This window comes from Alnus glutinosa, chromosome 7 (assembly GCF_958979055.1).
Source record: "Alnus glutinosa chromosome 7, dhAlnGlut1.1, whole genome shotgun sequence".
Taxonomy (NCBI): domain Eukaryota; kingdom Viridiplantae; phylum Streptophyta; class Magnoliopsida; order Fagales; family Betulaceae; genus Alnus; species Alnus glutinosa.
The window spans coordinates 22933314-22949917 of NC_084892.1; the positions used below are offsets into that span (position 1 = coordinate 22933314).

General features: G+C 35.1%; 1 protein-coding gene across 1 annotated transcript; it reads left to right on the forward strand.

The window, feature by feature from the left end:
* The first annotated feature begins 7509 nt into the window (after positions 1 to 7509).
* LOC133873942 (uncharacterized) lies at positions 7510 to 15430 on the forward strand. Its single transcript, XM_062311748.1, has 2 exons — positions 7510 to 7777; positions 14820 to 15430. Exons 1-2 carry the CDS (start codon positions 7594 to 7596, stop codon positions 15086 to 15088), a joined length of 453 nt encoding a protein of 150 aa, XP_062167732.1. The 5' UTR covers positions 7510 to 7593; the 3' UTR covers positions 15089 to 15430.
* The last annotated feature ends 1174 nt before the right edge of the window (positions 15431 to 16604 follow it).

The window sequence follows — 16604 nt, forward strand, 5'->3', positions numbered from 1 at the left end:
AGTATTTTAGTCAACAGAGTTTCTTGTCCTCTAAAATTAATCAAGAGTAATCTTCAATTAGTCAAATGGTTTTATTAGTCAAAATTTGGACAAATTCATAACAATCACGTCACCTAGCGGAGCTAGATTTTTTGCTAATAAAGGACAAGATTAAAAGATAGAATTAAAAAAATTAATTAAAGAATATAATAAAAATATAACTAATAAAATAAATAAATAATTTAAATATCTATTTTAACCAATACCTTTGGGTCAGATGTTAACTATAAGTACTCAAAGTGCATTTATTAAAGAACATCTAAAATTATGAAAAAGTGCATTAGTTGTTCTTGACGTTCAATAGAGATCCACCTTCTAATCATAAAATATTTTAAATATTTTGATGTCAATGCATCTATCATGCCATCGGTGCTATTGTTATAGTCAATATGATAATAATATAAAATGTTTATAATAGTTTATTATACACTAATGGACAACTCAATGAGTAATTTCATTATTTGTCTCGTGTATAATCTCAATTCAAATCATGGAAATCTTTGAGTTTTTTATTTTTTATTTTTTAAAAGAACAAATAGCATGTGCTATCATATATTACTGAAGAAAGCCCAATAGCAAATACAGAGAATAGAGGTACAAGACCCCCTACACCCTAAGCCAGATAAATCTGACTTAAAACAACAATTTAAACAATACACAAACATTACATGGACAGCAATAGGTCACTCTTTACAAAATTGGTTTTAGGCTTACAAAGGATGTCAATCTCTCTCTTATTTCCAAAATTGGATGGAAGCTTCTCTCAAACCATGACAGCTTATGGGTTTCTCTAATCCAAACCAAGTATATCAAGTATGGTGATTTTTTTTTTTAATCTTTTTCTCTTAAATTTGGGTCTTGGATTTGGAATGGTATTAAGGTCACTTTACCTATTCTATATGTTGGTGCTTGTTTCATTCCTCACATTCACTCGACTCTTCCCATATGGTCTTAACTTTGGATTCCCACTATACCAAAATTTATTCCTACCCCTAGGCTTTCATCTATTCCATGCAATAATTCATTGGTTATAGTCGATCTTATTCACCTTTCTACAAATTCTTAAAAGCAGAATCTTCTGCATTTCTTGTTTGATCCTACCATTATCTCTGAGATTCTTAAAATCATTATTAGCCCCAACCCTTCTAATCTTCTTCTCTAGACTCCTTCCACCTCAAGTGTTTTCTCTATCAAATCAGCTCATCATCTCATTAGCTATTTTTCTTCTTCCCATCCCTCTCGCCTTTCCAAATCTTCTTGGAAAGCCCTTTGGAAGCTCAATCCCAATCGTCGTTTAAAACTTTTCTTTTGGAAAATGGTTTGGAACATCATTCCTACTAAATCCAAGATCTCTAAATCTAACCCTTCTTCCACCTCATATGTGCTCGCTTTGCTCCATTTCCACATACTCAATTTCATATATTTTCTTTAATTGTCCTATTGCTCGAGTGGTTTGGCGCCAATCCTTTTAGCCTTTGGATACTATTGCTTTAAATGTAACTAAAATGACATATTGGCTCCTTATTATCCTTAATCCACAATGCTTGCTTGGTATCCCTCATGCTGAGGCTTACATGTTCCAAATTTTTGTTGCTGTTGCTTGTGATTATCTTTGGTTTATCAGGAATAAAGCTCATCACGAAGGCCATACCCTAAATGCTATTGTTATTTCATCTACTATCAACAAGACTGTATTGAACATAATTCTGCTTTGAAGATTAAACTGGCCATCTCTTGTGAAGTGTGTCAGTCTCCTTCTCCTCCTTTTTTCAAGATCAATTATGATACAGCTATTAGAGATACATTTTCTGCTCAAGCTGTGGTCTGCAGAGATTCCAGGGATTTTATTATCAAGTGTGTCTCTCTTATCAGTTCTCATTGTTCTCCCATTTATGACAAAGCTCTTACTGCTCTCTTGGCAGCTCGACTGACAATTTCTTTGGGCTTATCTAACTTTATTTTAGAAGGTGATTCGCTTATAGTTACTCTAACTCTTCAATTGCCTGCCATTACTTAAGACTGGAGAATTGCTTCTACTATTTCTATTATTCATTCCATAATTCCATCATTTACTAGTTAGACAACTCGTAAAGTTAACTGAAATGTAAACTTCTGTGCCTATCATATGACAAATTAGGCCACAACTATAATTTTTTATGGCTGCATTCCCATCATTTCCCTTTATCTAATTATTATCCTATCTGTATGGGAAAAGATTATCCTTCTTCTTTCTAAGTTCCTTAGCTTTGTTCTCTTTTCCTCATTGTACTTAAAAAAAACAAATAAAAAAATATTACCTTTTTCATCTAATCCTTTACCTCCCGAAATGTTACAATGCACGTGTTAAATATCACTCTCTTACTCTTAAAGTTTGTGAGGCCTATCAGATATTTTGGAAGATAATTTAGGTTTAAATTTTAAACTGTTTTCTCAGAATTAGATTACAGATGATAAGGAACACAAATACGAGTGGGCATGCATGGTGAAATAAGAAACAAAGAGTCGTGTAGGTAGCGACTGTAGTAGAGCAAAATAATTCATAATTTATTTCTTCACTCTCTCAACTCTCTCTTTCTGCAACATGATCGAGCATAGCGGCACAGGTGTTATGGCGGCGAGCACAGCGGGATGGGTATCTTGACTTCGCATAGTGGTCCGGGATATTGATGTTCCTTAATAGCGTGAGTTCCGTCTGGACATGGTTAAGCTTCAAAGAAGGATGGTGGTCAGTGAGGCGACGTCGGAACGGCGACAAGAGAGAAAAGATTAGTTAAAATAAAAAATGAATATAAATCAATTAAAAAGATCATTTTAATATATAGTAGAGAGAATTAAAGAGTGACACGTGTGTGTGTGAGTGAGAGATGTTTCGAAAAGTAGGTGATTAAAATAGAAAAAAAAAATGAATTTTTTATAGGAAAAAATATAAAATTAGTTAACGTGGTTTACCTAATTTGCAATTAGCTTACTGTGGTATCAAAATGAACTCAGAGGTTCCTAAAGTATGCCAAAAAACTAATTTACTACCTACAGTCAAATTCTGTTCACGGATTTAACAGATTCTGTTAGTGTGACATTGACTTAAATAGGATACGTGTCATAATTTTATTGGCTTTAACTTGTCACACTATCGAAATTTGACTGCATAGAGTAAATTATGTTAGTGTAACACTGAATTAAATAGGACACGTATCATAATTTAATTTAATTTTTTTAAAAATCAGTTTCCAACTTTCATAACATATTAGGGAGAACTCCCTTGTTCAGAAAAGACCAGGCCTGATATTGAGCCAGGAAATTACTCAACCCAAACCTTATGAAGACAGTTAGATGCTGCCATTCGAGCCAGCGTGTGAGCCACTACATTACAGTCACGCTTTACAAAAGAAACACCCCACGCAGGGAAGGTTTTTAGTAGCACCCGAGTATCATCAACTAGACTGCCGTAGCTTGTGGGATACGGTCCTTCCAAGTTCAGAGCGTCCACAATCATCTTCGCATCACCTTTCAACCTGATCTTCTGATACCCCCTGGCCTTCGAGAGCTCCACCCCTGCCCGCGCTGCAAATTCCTCTGCCGTTGGTGGGTCAGTGATGTATGGTATGTGCGTGCACATGGTTGCCCGCACTCTTCCGGTGGAGTCCCGAGCTATGAGACCCACTCCCATGACATTCTGAGTCTTATCCAGAGCCGCGTCCCAGTTCATTTTAATCTAGCCGGTAGAGGGTTTTTCCCATGCAGACTGAGATGGTGGAACAACAACAGGAGGGAGAGACATTGTAGATCAGATCTGCTGGTACTCAGAGAGGGATTCTCTTGCACAATTCATCAAACACTTGGGGGGCAGGAGCTTACCACAAAATCAGTAAACTACATCGACTGATTTTGTATTTTTTTTTTCTTTTTTATAACTAAAATTTGGGTAAACTTTTGGCTACTAGCCATCTCTCTCTCAGAAAGCTCTAGCCCTTTCAAAAGGCAAAAACTTCCCATCTCTATCTGGATAGTTTACATACGTTTGATCAATTGTTTAGTTTAATTAGTAGTATAAAACCACAAAATTGATGTTATCTTTTTTATTTTTCGTAAAAATTATTCGTTAATTTGGGTTGACGTAAAAGAGAGAAGTGAGTGTTAAAATTAAAAAGGTAGATATCGCGGAGTTCCAAAGTGAGGGACTCTTCCATTCCACGACAGCGCCGCCGATGTTTTGCAGTTAGGCAAATAATCGCTGAACCTAACGCGTGGGGGGGGGGGAAGTGGGCCCCACCAGTGAGATCTGCGATGCTACGTGCGCGTCTATTCAGTCCACTAGTCTACGAGTAACGCTTTCTATCGTGTTTGTCGTTTAAATCTCTCACGTTCCAGATGAGGGCAAGATGATTAATAACTCAGCGAGAAAAGGCCAAACAGATGACCACAAGATCCGACGGTTCAACACAAACAGTCTCGCTGCCTTTGTGGTGGACAAGGGGTTGTTGTTAGGCCAACTTGCCCACTCTCAGGGACCTACTGACACGTGGCATATGAATTATCCACTCGTGTGTTGGGCTAGCCTGCCGAGTGCCGACTATTTGCCCAACCGGAATGGTACTGACTAAAGGGGATGGAAAAGAAAAGTCCATGCGGACTGCAGCATGCGATCGCGTTTCACGGTGTGGGATTGAAGGGCAGGTGAGATTAGTTGAATTTAAAGCTCCTTTGGTTTGAATAAGACAGAGTAAAGGCCAGGGGAGAAGACCAAACGCGTTCGCCTGGTCTCTCTATATTGAGGCTTTTTTGTTTTGTTATTAAAAAGGTGAACAATTTAACGTGTCCCAAACACTGATAATTTATTTATTTTTTAAAAAAACTATTGGAATGGGGTCCAAGAGAGACGCGGTGGCGATGAAAAATAAATAAGAGATATGATCCGTTGAGGTTTGCAATTTTAAAAAATGTGACTTAAAAATAGCGATTTTAAAATGTGTGATTTAAAAAAATGATTTTTAAAAACGCAATTAAGCGTTTGGCAAAATCGCAGGTTAGCCTTTTAAAATACTGCGTTTTCAAAAAAACACTCCATTGCCTGCGATTTGAATAAACAATTTTCTGCGTTTTCAAATCGCAATTTTTTAAAAACACAGTTTCTAAACGGTTCATTTTCTGCGATTTGGTTTAAAATCGCACGTTTTCTCTACAAAATCGCAATTCCAAATACACCCATAGTTTGTTCATTAAAAGTTCGTATGTGTTTGTAATTTCAAAAAGTACGATTTAAAAATATGCGATTTGAAAATGTGATTTTTAAAAAACGCAGTTAAGTATTTGACAAAATTACAGTTTGGTCTTTAAAATTGCAATTTAGCCTTTATATTGTATCTTCAAAAAAGCACACATTGCATGTGATTTGAAAAAAACAGATTTTTTACATTTTTAAATTGTAGTTATTTAAAAACACAATTCCAAACGATTCATTTTTTATAATTTAGTTTAAAATCTCACTTTTTATCTATAAAATTAATTGCAATGCCAAACGCACCATAATTTGTTTTAGGTTGTGAAAATAACTACACCAATAAAAATAATAGAGTGGAATATACAAGTGAATAATACTTGGGCTCGCATGTCCTGGAAATTCTCATATCCAAATTCGATGTATACCAAGCCTTCTTCGTTTAGCATCTCTTTCGGTTGACATCGTGGTAATACTTTGCTTCGGCGGCTCTGATCCAGCCATTACTAATGCTTTCTCTCCTTGTCGTGGGTCTCAAGTTTGCTTGTTGCTGCTATAGTATTATTGTTTTATAAATATTCTCCTTTGGATTGTTCATTCAAACCGTTATTTCAGGCGACCCCTTTCTTGGTCAATGGGCTAAGAATTCAGAGGAATGTTAGACATTCAAATATTTTTTTTTTTTCAAAATTTGGTTTCTATTTGATGTGTCACAATCTCATGAGATCTATCATTTTAGGAAGTGTGCCACAATCTTATTGGATTAAGATACACCAGGTTAGAATCAAATTCTGAAAAAAAATTATTAAAATGTCTAGCATTTCTCAAGAATCCAATAAGTCGAACTATTCAAATGACACATTTAAGTAAAATTTAAGTTTTTTCTTGGACTGTATTGATTGTACTAGAGTCTTTGTTAGGTTTATCCCACTCATCTTGTGTTTTTTTTATTTGACGTACTTTTCCCCTTATATCTCTTCTTCTCTTATATTTGCTAAGGGAAAAAGAAAAAAAGAATAATACATTGATTAATTCTATTATTATATTTTACCTATCTAATAGACTCATAGCCTAATGAAATTTTTTATCATCTTTGATGGGAGATCTTATATTCGATAAAGGACTAGCCATAGGTGTAAAATTTATAAAAATCCCTACTATCAGCAGTAACAGAAAAAAGCATATCCTTTACTAAACCCTTTGACCTTTTTGATGTTTCAATTAGTTATAATTGAAGGTAGAGTTCTCTTAAATTATGGATATCCATTGTTTTGTTTTCGTAAAAATGTGTATGTTTTCTGCATTATTTACAGAAGTTCGAAACTCTTTATTGACTTAAAGCGGATTAAAATTAAGACAGATAATTTTTTATACGATTTGTGAATTCGACATTAATGTAATACAAAATTAAAGGATTAAGGTTGATGGGTTTGACTCGTTTAATTAAATGAGCCAAGGTATTGTTGACCTATATTGTACAACTCGAATTCGACACGCAAACACGAATTACCACTCCTAATTAAAACAATTCAAGTACTCATGTGTGCACAATATAATATTGTAGTTAATTGTCCGTATAGAGTTTTTTCTTTTGTTATATATATATAAAGGACAAGAATCTCGTGATACAATAATGTTTTCTGTACAACAATTGTCCATACTTTATACAACAAAACTGACATAGAAATGATTTTCATTTATTTTGTGAAAGTGAAAAAAAAGTGTGTACAATTATTGTGAAAATCATTTCCACATCAGCTTTGTTGTAGAAAGTCAGTACAATTATTGTGCTGGAATACAATAATGTTTTTTAGAAATAATTTTTTTACATCTCTTTACATATTTTGTTTAAATTAACCATTGGATCTGTATGACTCACAAAGACACACATGTGGGTCGTACAGATTTAATAGTTGATTTAGAAAAGAGATGTACAAAAGATGTACTTGTAATATGTCTCAATGTTTCCTACACAATAAATGTACATACTTTGTACAACATTGACGTGTAAATAATTTTCACAACAAAAAAAGAGTAATGTTTCCTGCAAAAAAAAAAAAAATTCATTTCCACGTTAGTGTTGTTGTACAAAATATGTACAGAAAACGTTACTCCCCATGATAAACGGAGTCATTTGCTTGGAAGCAAATTGCAAGGATTAGTAGGAATATCGCAAGGAGAAATGCTAAAACTCATTATAGTGTTTTTTGAGGCTGGCTTTTGGCCACCAAGATAAGAGAGACACGTGTCGTGCGTTGTATCCAGCTTCCAAAGACAATTATCCAACTCGAGCTTTTTGGGTTGTAGGCTTCTTTGTGGCATCAGAGAATCTTGTTGGGATGCCGATGGATATTCAAGCTCGAATCGGAAGCATAACATCCTCCCGCAGCTTCTGCTCCAGAAAGCATAAATCATCGTCGTCGTCGACTCATTCTTTTTCAAACCTTTACTTCCCTCTCAGATTGCTCTGTTCCAGAAGGAATTTTCAAGAACCCCCGGAAAACGATAATAACAGCAATAAAGGTATGCCATCTTTTGCTGCTGAATTAATTTTTTTTTTTTTTTCTTTTTTGTTGGTAATTCTTTTTTAATTTAGTGTATGCAAATAGACTTTTCATCTCTTTTGGTTAAAACAATTAGCTATTTGGGTGGATGGTCCCAATAGTTAGGCCAAATACCTATTTAATACAAATCGAAGAGGTGCATTATGTATAGAAAGAAGGTAACGCCTTAACAAAATCATGGAATGTTGGGCTAGATGGTAGGGTGTATATGAGGGCGAATATTAAATGCCTGCATTCGCCATTTGTACCTATTGATGTGGTTAGCAAAATTATTATTAGTATGTGTGGACGTAGATAATGGTTTTAAGATACGTGGGACGCGGTTAATAATCGCATCCAGATACCCTTTATATATATATACACACAACATTATTAACATCCACATGTGAATGTGTTATATTTTTTATTTTTTATGTTATAAATTTGTATTATTATTATTTTTTTTAAATGTTGGATTTGTAGTTTATGTTTGTTGTCTTGAAGGGTGTTTCTTCTTAACATTAATTGCTATGAATATTTTGAGGTCGTATTTATCATCCAACTTTTTTCTTGGTTCTACATATTTTCATTGTTACAGTACATTTTCAAAACAAGCCCAAAAGATTAAAAATTTGTCAATTTTTTTTTTTAAATGTTGTAAAATAGGCTTATTACCTATTTGCGGGCAACGGATAATAACCACAATAACCGAACGGATGGGAATAGTAAAACATTCATGTGAGATACATATGCGGACATCTAAAAGTATTATACGCATTTTGTGGGTGCGAATATTGTAAATAACCGTATCTACATGTTCACCCCTATTAGACAGTCGTAGAATATTAGTTAAATTATTAATTTTATTTTTTTATTGAATATAATTTAATATTATATTATAATAGATTTTAATTCAAACTTTCATTCTATAGTTTTTGGACTATGTATTCTAGAAACTAATAAAATATTAATTAAATGCCAGCCCATAACCCAACATTATAATGAGTTAACTCAGTATTTTGTTGGGATTGTTTCTAGATTCATTCCTCATTTTTACTGAGGTGGATGGGCCATTGCTTGTGATCTTAGCAGGAGTCACTGAAAGTAGCCGACCTTGATTTTTTTTTTTTTTTTTTTTGAACAAAGCTATTGATGAAAAGAAACCCCAAAGGGGATTACAACAAGATTAAAGCCACAAAACAAATACAGGAGCAAAGAAGCTGAGAACACTGCTCGAAGGCTACATCAGTGCTCGTAGGCCAATGTAGTGAATAAAGTTGAAGAAACTCCATCCACTAAGTCAGGAAAAATCCTGGCTTAAACCAGCTACCACAAGGTAGACTGTAAACAAAGATACAAGAATATACAAATTCAAACAGAAAAAAAACCAAAAAACCAGCACCATGAGAACCGCCACTGGAGCTCAGGGCGTGTTGAGCACGCACCTACTCTGGGAACCTTTCCAGCCATCAAACGACCTCTAGAAGACCAGATCGACACTAAACGAAGCCAGATATGCAAACTGTGACCCTTATGTGCTAACCCAGGGAGGACACTCCCCGACGCGTGCTGGCCACGCGCCGCGCAGGAAAGAACTGCACAGCTCTGTCGAGTGACTATCGAAACTAGAGGAGGCCGGCGACCATGAAAGAAAAGCTCCTGTCGACGAACACCCAACCGAGGCTTATAGATCTAGCAATAACGCACAACTCCATCAGATACCCACCGACAACCGCCATTCCCACAGGCCAGAGCTTGGGAATCTTTCTGTTTGCACCAACAACAACAAAACCAAAAACAAAACAACAAAAGAAAACATTAACCTCGCCAGATCTAAGTCCGGGAGGGACCACAACTCCACAACCGTAAGGTTGGGAGAACAAAACATCCACCACTGGAGACCAGTGGGATGACAAAAAAGGGCTAGGGGGAAGACCAACACCAGGAGGGGGAGACGTGAAGCCTCCCCCCCCCTGATGAACAAGCTCAAAGTTCTCTCCCTGTCTTCTAGAACCTTTCACACAGATAGTTTAATGTTCCTTCTTGTTTTATTTATTTTTATATTTTATCAATACGACCGTAGGCTTACTCTTCAATAGTGCCTATAAGGTTGGTAAGAGTGTGGTGCCAATTTGTATTTTAATGTTTAGTTTGGGTCGTGTTTAGATATATGTATAAGACTATATAAGTCAATTTTAATCTGATCTATTTAAAATAAACGGATCAGACACTTCGACTATAACCCACTATTTTTATGTTGGGTTTGTGAGTTGTGTAAAAAATTGTCAATTATAAATATTGTGTGTCAGGTTTGAATCGTGTTGAGACATATGTATAAAATTATATGGGTTAACCCTATTTCAACATATTTAATTGAAACGGGTTAAATTATTTAACTATAATTTGCTAATTTGGCGTTGAATTTATGAATCGTGTCAACAATTTGTTGAATCTGTCATTTGCCTCCCATTTTAGTTAAATAGGATAACTGATGATTTAATATTGTATCAAAACCGGAAGTCAGGAATTCGAACCCTGACTCTACAATTTATCCTCTATTTAATTAAAATATTTCACGTGTTGAACTTTGCATATTAAAAAAGAGTTTAAAGCCACACATGATGGGAACTGAAGAGTGTTAAAGTGTTGATTAAATGAATGAATTCATTATTTTCTATCGGCTTAAGCTTTGGAGATAAGTATTGATATCACAGTTGATCGTCCAAGGTAATTGCCTATATAAAGCTGGCCAAATCCATGTCTCCTAGTTTTGAGAAACTTTCTGACTGACCACTTGCTTTTACGATGAGTGACAGTTATGTGAATAATTATCCTATAAAGCTGGTTTTAATCTCATTAATGTGTGTAATTATAATAGAGATATGATACGTTTAAAACTTTTGTACAATTCTAACAATTTTTTTTTTCAATCAACCATTGGATATGTACTGTGTATTTATAATCCATTTCCATGATTCCATCTATGAAGTATGTTTGTTTCATCCTAAAAAATGTTTTCTGTATTTTCATATGTATGACGTATTTTCAAGTTGATAAAAGATCAATTTGTGAAAATATTCTGACCTAAATATGATAATGTTATAACATCGGTAATATACTAATAGAAGTAACGTTACAACGCATTTGGCTCTTCTCCGGTTCATTTGAACTAGAGAGGAGCTGGTTAGTTTAAGTGAATTGGCAAAATTATCTAAAAAAATATGAAATGTTTTACCCTTATTTTTATACTAACGAGCTTCTCGCCAGTTTATTTGAACGGGAGAATATCCTTGTCCCATTACAACATACACTTTTCTCTCGCTCTAGGCATGCTTTTGGACTTGCTAACCGTGCTCACTCTCTGTCTCTCTTCCTAAATTGTTGTTCCAGAAAAATCAGTAGCTTTTCTAGAATCATTATCAATGTGTAAACCAAGTGATGAAAAAGCTTTAGTTTTTAGGTTACAAAATAAACCGTCTTTTCATGGAAAATATTGTCAATTGAAAACATTTTCTTATTGGATTGCAATCGATTAGGTGAAACTGCTTAAGCTGGCTGAGGGTTATTGCTTCCCAAGGTATTTTCTTTTAAGGATGGCAATTCACGTTTGTGTGTCGATGCATGTATATAAAACTATAAAGGTTAACTTTAATCTGACTCATTTAATTAAACAAGTCAGAACCTTCTGCCCTAATTTGCAAATTTCATATTAGGTTCTTGTCGGGTTTGTACGTCGTGTCAAAAATTGTTAGTCCTTATTCGTATGTCGGGTTCAGGTTGTGTCGAAGCATGGATATGAAGCTATACGTAGGCCAACCTCAACCTAATTAGTATTTAATTAAACGGGTTAGACTCACAATCCTAACCCACTAATTTTGTGTTAAGGTCATATTGGGTTCGCGAATAGTATAAAAAATTGCCAACCTAATTTATTTCACTTAGGGATAGATGATAATATCCAATTGTTGTAAACTAGTAGGGATTGTGTGCATCAAATTAAAATTGATGATTTTCGGGTGTTTGACTAACATTTTGAAAACATTTTCTAACATTTGTTTCCACTAAAAAATCATAAATATATTTATATAACCTCATATAATTAATAATTTTATTCAACATAAAATGTAAACAAACTAAAAAATTAATTTAGTAATTGGATAAATTGACTTTTTTGAAGGAAGAAAAAGTTAAATTGGAAAAGTTAAATTTCACTTTTCCAATCCACTTTTTTTTTTTTTTTTTTTTTTTTTTTTTGGACAGGGACTTTCATTCCATAAAAAGCCTGAAGGCAAATACACCAGCCCGAAGGCAATTAGAACAGTCTGAAATCTACAACACAAGCCCGAAGGCCCAAGGTAGTGAATAGAGATGAAGAATCCCTAAACACTAAGTCAGTAATAAACTTAGCTTAAAGCAGTTATCAAAACAACATGCTAAAATTACAAGAACAAAACATTTGGGCCCTCTCTTAACAATGAAGCACAACCCATCTAAAAATGAGAGGGCCTAGTCTAGCTATCAAGCCACCTAAATGCCCAAGTAATTTTCAGCCCATTACAATAATAAACGGTGAAAGAAAGCAAGAATATACAGTAAAAAACACAGAAACAAAATGCTGAGCCGGCAAGTGGAGGAACCACCTTGACGCCAGCGCATGTAAGACAGGCGCTGCACCCGGGCCTCCCCTGCTGCAACCAGTCAACATTCCTTCCCAAAAACATCACCTCGCCGGCCGGAGAAGTGGCGCGTGGTCCTCATGCATAAGCCACACCCTTGACGTGTGCAAGCCACGCTTCGAGCGTGGAAGTTCGACACCGTCGGTGGTTGAGGTGGCAGGATTAGAGGCTGACAGAGAACAACTCTAGGGGGGTCATGTTGCAAGAACTCCGACGTATCCACATAGATCTAACTCAAAAGAACATTGAAAAAACACGAACGAAGGTCACTCCCATAAACGACTTAAAACGAAATGTATTTGTCAAAACAAATAAGAAAACAACAACCAAAGCGCAAAGAAACAAATTCCATAGCCCCAACAACTAGGAGGACAACAACTACTATTGAAAACTGGCCGGAGGGAACAAAAAACTTCCACCGGAACAATCCAGGGGACACAAAAAACCACCATAGCTCAAGAAGAAACTAGAGGGCGATGCATCACCGGGAAGAGGGAGGCGTGAGGCTTCCCTCTCTCGGAGAAACCAACTCTCAGAAGCTCTCTCTATCTAGAAGAAGAAATGAGACTCTCTCTCTCTCTAAAAGTCCAACAAAATAAAAAGGGGTAATTACCTTTTCCCTCCATCAACTACCAGCCATTGTCAACATGCCCCCATGAACTGACACCTCGACCAAAAGAGAGCATCAAACTACCAACTTTACACACTTTACCCCCTTCCGTCAAGGAATTCCGTTAACTTGGACGGAATATTCCATTTTTGGGCGTTAATTTTGGTTTAAAGACCAAAATGCACTCCAACAGTAATTAATAAAAAAATATTAAAATTAATATGTTTAAAAAAGTTGAGGGCATTTATGTCTTTTTACGAATTAAACTGACGGAAGGGGGCAAAGTGTGTAAAGTTGGTAGTTGGATGCTCTCTTTTGGTCGAGGTGTCAGTTCATGGGAGTATGTTGACAATGGTTGGTAGTTGATGGGAGAAAAAGGTAATTACCCCAAATAAAAATACTTTTCCAATCCACTTAAAATTTAACCAAGTGCAACTCGGATTCTATTTTAAAATTTCAGTGTCAATTTGCTCCCTTGGTCCAAATCAACCATTAAGTTGGACGGAAAAATATGTGAAATAACTAAATTGCCTCTTTACGTAAAAGAAAAGAAGAGTTTCAAATGTTGGGGGGAAAGGAAAAAGTAAAAAATAAAAAACCCTCATCAATCCTATTCTCAAATTCCCTTTATGTAGATTTTCAAAATAAAATATAGAATAATTTTACAGCTAAAAAAAATGTCAAATAAGCATTCTAGTAAAGAGGAATTTAGTCATTTCACATGTTTTTCTTTTCAATTTAATGGCCATTGGTACAAAGGAGCAAGCTGGCCTTGAAACTTCAAAGTATGGTACGCATTGCACTGAGTTAAAGTTTTTGGGAGTATGTATTTTTATTTTTTTTATAATTAATTAAAATATCATTAAAAGTGCAAGGTGCTCCCAGGTACATATGAAGCATATAAGAGAAGCCACCTAGCTAGTAGGGAAAAAAGAACAAGAAAATCATGACAACTAATCAACAAAGAAAGAACAAAATTAAGCAGTTGTTCAAATATACAATATGTTGAAAAATAAAGATTTAATCTCCTCCAAAGTCCTCTCATGGTCTTCAAAACTTCTATCCTTTTTTTTTTTTTTTTTCTCTACATAGACACCACAAAAGGCACAAAAACACCATCTTCCACACAACAATACTCCAAGTGTTGCCAACAGTCCCCTATCAAGCGAACAAATTGACTACTCATCTAAGCACGACCAAACACAACCCAAATTGACCAAAGAAAACACTCTAAATGACACAAGCAACTTCACAATGAAGTAGAAGATGGTCCATAGACTTCTAATTCCTTACATAAACAATATCAATCAACTATAATGACATACCGCTTTCGGAAATTATCCATGGTAATGATCGATCTTTCTTAAGGCCGTTGTCCAACCTAAAAAGACCCCTTTCAATAGAACCTTAGTAGCCAAACATTTTTTCACGGAAAACGGACTCCATCATGACAACCCATGATTCTGTAGAAGGATTTAATATCAAACAACCATTTTTTGAAAGGGACCCACTCTAGCTTGTCCTCTCATTTCTGTCTCACTTTTGCTAAGTACAACGCCAAACAACCCCTTTATAGAAGTAAGTGACATATTGTTAGTAGTTTGTGGGAAGAAAGAGTAATTTACCAAGCATATCTATGAATATACACACTAGTCGTAATTACATTGCTCTCCATTCTTCAACCTCTGCCTAATAAGGCATAACATAAGAACCTTTACCAAGATTGTTTATCTCAGGTGATAAATCCTCCACAGACTGGGACAAGGCGTGGTCAAGCTTTAGAAAGGGAGGGAAAAAGACCTTCTTCTCACAGTTTTCTCCCGACAAGTACGTCAGCTGGAATCCTAGGCGTTCAGATTACCCGCTGTCCGAGGAAGTTGATCCCATCAAGAGAACAGAGAGGTCGAACCTCATGTTATGGACTGGTCCGAGGTTTACTCTAACAGTGGCCATTGTGATTGTCACATTTCTCTTAGTCTTCACCATTCTTGCCCCAGTCAAGTGATCATTATTTTACTTCATTATATAAGGAAGTAGGCGTAGGAATATTGGAGATATGTATATTTTCTGTAAATGCAATCACTTTTTATTCTTGATTTAGGCCAATAAGCTTTCATATGCATTGGCATTCTGTATTTGGCTATATATATATATATATATATCAATGATATTTATAATTATGATGTAATGAAGCATGTGATGCACATGCTCTCCAACGAGTAGGTATTGCCTTTCTTCTTTTGTATTCCTCTCCAAACAGTTCCTGCATTCTCCTTCCATCTTAAGGATCCTCGATCTCCGAGGCTGTGAAATGAATTGCTACATGGATAGCGTTAGTTTGTTGGTATTTGATTTGATTTTTGTTTACTTTCTTCTATTGTATTGTTCTTCTGTTGTAGTTCTTATACTCATCTATTAAAAAAAGTATTGCCTTTCTTTGTTTTCACTCAGTTTATATATATATATATATTGGGGTGGGGCTAGGAGGCTTATTTGTGTTAGAATATGTTAGGAGATTCGATTTTTATATTATAGGATTTGATTTTAGCATTAATTGTAATTGATTGGTGGGGCTAGGAGGCTCATTTGTGTTGGAATATATTAGGAGATTCCATTTTATATTATAGGATTTGATTTCAGCATTAATTAAAATTAATTGGAATTAAATCAAATCAGATTCGATTTGACCTCTCACACCGTTTTGTATTCTCTCCACCTCCCTATAAATAGAGATAATTTGTATTCTAACATTATAAATGAATAAGAGCACAATGTAGCCTTACAACGTCCTTAGTACTTTATCTTGTGGGCCTAAGTTATAGACCGAATCATGTAAAATTCTGTGTTATTTTTCTTTATTCCGCTTTATTTTTTTTATTTTTTTTATTATGTTTTCTTTCATTTTTGGTGCTGCTCTGAACATGAATAAAGTTCCATGCATGCACTTCCTCATTGATTGGATCATTGTTGGTAAAGAGGTCTATCAGGTATTACATTATTGTTTTGAGTTGATGTATGTGTTGGGGAGATTTATTCCTTAACAAACCACCATAATGCCTATGTTCATCACTCGCCCTTGATATTAGAGTTTGGGTAGATTTTATTCTCAACCTCAAAGCTTTAAGTTAACGAGTTTAGATTCAATTGTATTATATTAACCACTTATTCTTATGATATATTTCGTGGGACGTACTTAAATGTTTATAGTATGCTTTGGGCTCTTTTTATCCCTTTTTATCAGCTTATCTTTTTAGGATAAGCGATAGTTTAACAATTCTTAATCCTCCTCCCCCTTCCCCGGCCTGGGGCGAAAAAAATGAAGAAAAAATAGTAAAAAAGTTCAAGTAACCTCGGTGCTGAAAACTGAAAAGAAATTACTCGAAAATTATGAGCCCAGTTTCTTCTTTTCTTTTCTTTGCTATCTTGGGTTTATATATTGTTTATTAGATTATTCTTCATATAATTGTGATTGTAATCAAATCCTAATATAAGATATGTAATCTAACAGCAACAACTGCTGA